The sequence below is a fragment of the Cynoglossus semilaevis genome, chromosome 13, assembly GCF_000523025.1.
Source record: "Cynoglossus semilaevis isolate Cse_v1.0 chromosome 13, Cse_v1.0, whole genome shotgun sequence".
NCBI lineage: Eukaryota > Metazoa > Chordata > Actinopteri > Pleuronectiformes > Cynoglossidae > Cynoglossus > Cynoglossus semilaevis.
In genome coordinates this window covers 3,491,983-3,497,860 of record NC_024319.1, presented here as the reverse complement: position 1 = coordinate 3,497,860, position 5,878 = coordinate 3,491,983, and the positions used below count along the sequence as shown (strand labels likewise).

Here is a 5,878-nt window from a genome sequence, read left to right as displayed (position 1 = left end):
GGGTCCCGGGCCCCCCAGCCCAGGGCCCCCCCCCACTCCAGGCCCCCCCCCGGTCCAGGGGCTTTGTGCGTCCTTGTTGTTTGACAGGAATTTTACAGCATTTACACTGAGGAGAACGAGTGACCTGTGTCTGACCTCCATGTTCTCCACTTTCACCTCCATCCATGATGATGATGAAGACCATGAAAATGCCGAAGGACAGGTCTCCCCCTCCTCTTTTTATGGACACAACAAAAATGTGGAGGCTGGATTTATCACCAAATGAATAACCAATAACCCAGCTGCCCACCGTGAACACCAACAGCTCAGAGACGGACATTCCCGACCGTCACTGCTCCACCAGACCCAGGTCAGAAGTTACACGCTGCTCACTTCAGGTCCAGTTCTGCCAGAGAAGCTGCAGCGTCTTTGTTGGAAACATCTGTCAACTCTGAGGTCTGAGGTCTCTGACAGGTCCTGGTTAACATCACACTGACGCTCCTTCGTCTGCAGCAGCTGATGAAGAGGTAAAGACAGAAGAGAGAGACCTTCAAACGTCTCCAGACCGTCACACATGCTGACCAGATGTGGGTCCAATTAACCATCGTGCCTGTAATCGTAGCTAACTCTGGGGACCATCCTAATTGGCTGCTGTGAGCCTGGAGGCAGGTTTGATTCTGACTGAGCTGATGACCAGCTTCATTATTGGAGTGTTTTTCTGTAACAGCACAGCACAGAGCCTGGAAGAATCCAAACTGGATCCAGCTGTGCAGACAGACCCTGAGAAGCCGAGACGCTCCACCCAGTCCTCGTTCCTCCATGTCTGACGGACGGAGCTTCGACCTCTGAGCTGGTTCAACACTCGGTCACAAACTGGACCATTTTGAAATGTAGTTTTCTACAGAACTGCACAGTCAGCACCACCATCTTCATCTCTGGAGATGAGTGAACACCATGATGATCCACTCTCTCTGCTTCTGTTTCCTCGCCATCATCGAAGGCTCAGCAGGACAACAGTCAGCTGACCTAAAACAGCACAAGTCAGTGTTAGCCTCGTCCAGGTTAGCTAAATCTATAAGTCAAACATAAATACATAAAAATGATCATTTTGCTAAAGATTTTCACCCTTTAATATCAAACCCAGAAGCTTGAATATGTGGAGTTTAGGTTTGATTCTTTTTAAACTTTGATTTAATTTTAAACTATTTTTACACGATACAATTAACAATGACCTTTCCATGACCTTGACCCATCACCAGGTCAAATTGGTAACAAGTATAGAGAGGCTCATTTTAATAATAATAAATTTAGTTTTATAGAGAAAAGAGTATCTTAGCAAAAACATACATATACATGTATACAAATATATACAAATAAAAGCACAAATGCATAATTGCACCCTATAAATGAGAGAAGAGGGTTTTCTCTTTTCTCCTTGGTAAAATAACCACAAAATCCAATTTGTCAATTTGGACCCAGAGTCCACATAACTCCTCGAATGACTTGATAAATGAGGCATCAGTTGATGATGTGGGAAAAGATGAAAATGTGTCTAAAAAAATGGTCAAAGACTTTATCTACTGTGTGGACCAGACCAATAACTAGGTATAGGTCACTGGTCAAAGTTTTTACCTTTTACTCATCGTCAGTAATGGCGTCCTTTGACCTATGACCTCCACAGTTGTGAATGGGACCGTGAGTTTATTAGTTTATTTTCCCTGAGTTTGTGAACCATCCAGACACATCTGGAGGTTTGGTGACATCATCACTGTGAGCCGGTCACATTCTTTAGTGAGTTTCAATTTAAACACGGAGGCCCTTCCTTCCTGCCTTTATGAACTTTGTTGAGTTGCCCAGATTTTCTGAGCATTGAATCAAAACATACAGTTTTCAGCCTCAGCGTCGGCAGCTGCTCACACTCACACCGACTAAACAAATGCTGGTATGGATGTAAACTATACAGCACTCGGCCCATTCATCTGTCTGTTCATGTAAACCATAACACCCCCCAACCCCACCTTCACCCCCGCCCCCACCCCCCCGTACCGCCAGCCTGTCAGTGCAGCTCGGTGCCGTGATTAGCTTCACATGCTTCACATTAGAAGGACGTGGTTTCTCTCCATCTGGGCCTCCTCCATGAAGAACGCACAAATAAACACGTTTGTGGGGGTGGGGGTGGGTGGGTTAGGGAACCTCACACACATACATTTAAACGTGCAGCCAGAGAGCTGCATATGATTTAATCACCTTCACGCTCAGAGAAACAAAGTGGCTTCACTCCTCACCCCAACCCTCCCCCAAAACCCACCCATCAGGTCACTTTCCCTGAACCTTTTTGAAGTCCACACCAAATCCATGTCATTAAACCTTTGTTGAACTTCAAAGGTTTAAGGTAGAAACATTCACCAGTTGATAACACTGCCAGTAGGTGGCAGTAACCACGGTCTGGTAGCTACACTGTTAAAAGCCAAATTAGAAGAAAATCATTTATCCTCCAACATCCAGGTCCAGGTCACCTGGATCAGAACACAAGGTCAGGGGAGTGAGTGAACGCAGCCAAAGCCTCAACACGGACAGATGGAGGCGCTTACGTTCAGTTTCTGACCAAGGTGGTTTTTATTTGTCTGCTGCTGCAGGGTTTCTATGAGAGACGAGGAAGAGGATGTGGGAACTTCAGAGGTCTGAGTTAGAACAAAAGTTTTTTTTTCTTAGGTGAACTTGAAGAAGTGTTTTAAAATATACCAGATTGTCAAAACTTGCGCCTTGTGGCTAACATTGGTACTGCAATGTTTTGTTTCCTGCTGGCTTTTTGAACTCAGACTAACTCCTAAATGAAGTCGGCGTCGGCGCTGATGTTCCTCAGGACTTTGACGACTCCTGGATCTCCTCCTGGTTTTTCACCCTTCACTTTTTCTCAGATTCAGCTTCAGTTTTCACTCCAGCGCCGTCACTTGTTGATTTCTGTTATTCCTCCCGCTAATGATACAGTGATGAACACATGAAAGGATCGCATGAATTCCTGTCTCCCACACTGTCCCGCTGTTTTGAACTGGTTTGTTGTTCTTCCCAGAGGTGTCGTTTTCTCCTGGGAACGTGGTGATCCACACTTGGAGTGGGTGTGGTCCAAACCCCCAATGCTGTGACCCACAGAGCGGGGCCTCCAGATGGGAAACAGATTTTCTTTTTCTAATTTACACGCGTCTTTGTCTTTGTTTTTCACAGGCTGCAAACGATAGAAACCTGAGACCCGATGGAGGGGGGGCAGAGCCTACTCCTCATCCTCATGGTAGGATTGTGTTTCCACAGCATCACTGCTCAGAGAACAGGTGGGTGTGATTATCATCCATGACTTCACTTCCTGCTTCACCTAAAACACACAGGGTTTTGGCCGAGAGCTTCACGCCACACACGCACAGCGTCACTAACTCTGATCTGATCCTGGATCTGCTGCATGAACCTGAAACTCACACCTCACTGTTAGACCTCCACCGTCATCTGAACATGGATCAGACCTGGAGTCAGGATGATGGTCAGTGTCACTGCAGGGATTGACCTGGGTCAGAACCACAGGAAGGAAATGAATCCAAGGAAAAGTTGTAAAGAAATAAGAATGAGAAAAAAGATCAGTTTCAAATAAATAATTAGTTGTGATACTTAAAAAAAAAACAAACTACACACAGAAACACCTTTTAGTCAATCGCCCTCAGACAAATCTGTGATTTCAGCTCACAGACACAGCAATTGCTGGGCCACTGCTGCCCCCTGTGGTCGGTTTGTCTTGCTGCAGTGAATGCCTATGGACTTTAAACAAGAATTTAATTTCTCTCAGGGGATCAGTAAAGGCATTTTTGATTCTTAAACAGTGAAGTCACAAAGCAACACATTTTAACGCAGTGCTGAGATTTAAGAAGAACTCTCTGAACTGTGGGAGGGGTCGACACGGAAACAGAAACAGAAAGAAACCGTATTTAATCTGTTGATGAGAACGGAGTTACGACATCTGATGACCTGATCTGTCACCACTACAGCACTGACCGCCTGCTGGTCACACTGTCAGTCAGATCTCGCATGCAACTTCACACTCACCAACCCCTGATGTTATGAAATGTCAACTGTCTATCAACACGTGCTGCCCTGATGAGTGCAGTGAGGGAGAAAAATAACACCAGACTTTCAGTGGGCGGTGTTTGTAAACCATTAGAGTGAAACCTTCTGTGTACTCAGACGAAGAGCAGCTCTGTTAGTCTTAATCACTAAATCCTTCTGATGGGAATTAACTTAGAACAGCACAACTTTTCCTTTTCTGATTTTCCTCTCGCTTCTGCTGCCATCTAATGGTAAGTTCAGGAAAAAAACACTCCAGCAAACACAGCAGCTGAGTAGTTTCCTCTCACCCTCTCACTGAACCCCAAACACACACTTTACCTCTGGCTGCCGCACCTTCACGCACCCAACCCTGCTGGTGTCTCCCCTCACCCACTTCCTGTCCCCACGTCTCTGGACCTTCAATTATGTTGACCACCTTCTTCCTTAGTCTGTACGCAAGAGGGCGTCGCCGACATTGTCTTCATGGTTGACGGGTCGTGGAGCATCGGTACAAAAAACTTTGAGCAGATCCGCCAGTTCCTCTACACACTGGTCAACAGCTTCGACGTCGGTCCTGATCGAGTCCGCATTGGATTGGTCCAGTACAGCACCACACCGCGCACAGAGTTCCTGCTAAACACCTACCAGAACAAGTCTGACATTCTGGACTACATCAGCAAGTTGCCCTACATGGGCGGTGGCACTGAGACGGGCCAGGGCCTGGACTTCATGATGAGGGAACATTTCATCGATGCCGCCGGAAGCAGAGCCAAACAGAACGTCCCTCAGATCGCCGTGGTCATCACAGACGGGAAGTCACAAGACAACGTAGAGTCTCACGCTAATGAGCTGAAGAAGAAGGGTATCGTTATTTACGCCATTGGAATCAAAGAAGCCGATGAAGAGCAGCTCAGGGAAATTGCCAACCTCCCCCACAGCCAGCACGTTTACAGCGTGTCTGACTTCACTGCTCTTCAGGGAATCTCCCTGAGCGTGGTTCAGACGCTGTGCACCACAGTGGAGGAGGCCAAACGACAGCTCCTGCAACTGTCCACAGGTAAAGGGTTTGCTCCACACAAGGTCTCAGGAGACCAGAATCTCACAAACACTGGTGAATGTTGGAGGGAAAAACCAAGACCTCTTCATCTACAGGCAAACGTCATTCAGGTCAACACCCAAACTGATGATGACCTCAGATGGGAGGTCTTGGTTTGTCTCTCCAGGAGGTCTGGTCGTTTACAGCTGACTACATGATGATCAGCTGTGGTACCGACTGAACCTGTGCAGATCCAGGTTTTGATTACATATGGTAAAAACAATGACTGTGAACAGCCACATCCTCTGGGATATGAATTTTTCAGGGAGTGGAAACTGTTCCAGAATATAAACTAGAACCCTGATGTCCCTGAAATGTTTTTTTTTTTTTGTGGTACTAAAACACGGCTTTTGTCTAATGTCTAATGAGTCAAAGAAAACCTTGTTTTTGTCTTTCCTAAATGTTTGAGTCACATCAACTGGGACCAATGAATTAGCCTCCAGAACAGATCCTTGACAACGTATTTCTTCTACATTTCCTCTAAGGTGTTCAAGCTACGTGGACCAGGAGTCGAACAGTAGATAAACTCTTTCCTTGTCTAACTTTGTTTTTTCTCCCCGGCTCCAGAATGTGCCGCAGCCACTAAGGCTGACATTGTCTTCCTGGTTGACGGTTCCTCCAGCATTGGCAGCAAGAACTTTGCCGACGCTCAGAATTTCCTCCGCAGCGCGGTCGAAGGCCTTGACATTGGCCCTGATAAAGTCCGGATTGGACTGG

At 46.5% G+C, this 5,878-nt stretch overlaps 1 protein-coding gene across 1 annotated transcript in view; it reads left to right on the top strand.

Annotated features, from left to right (window-relative positions):
• Positions 1-5,878, top strand: part of col6a4a (collagen, type VI, alpha 4a) — a 31,139-nt gene that overhangs the window by 5,207 nt on the left and 20,054 nt on the right. The window contains 2 exon segments of the mRNA XM_025061929.1: positions 3,202-3,305; positions 4,514-4,703. Of these exon segments, the coding sequence (XP_024917697.1) occupies positions 3,230-3,305; positions 4,514-4,703 (266 nt within the window). The 5' untranslated portion in view covers positions 3,202-3,229.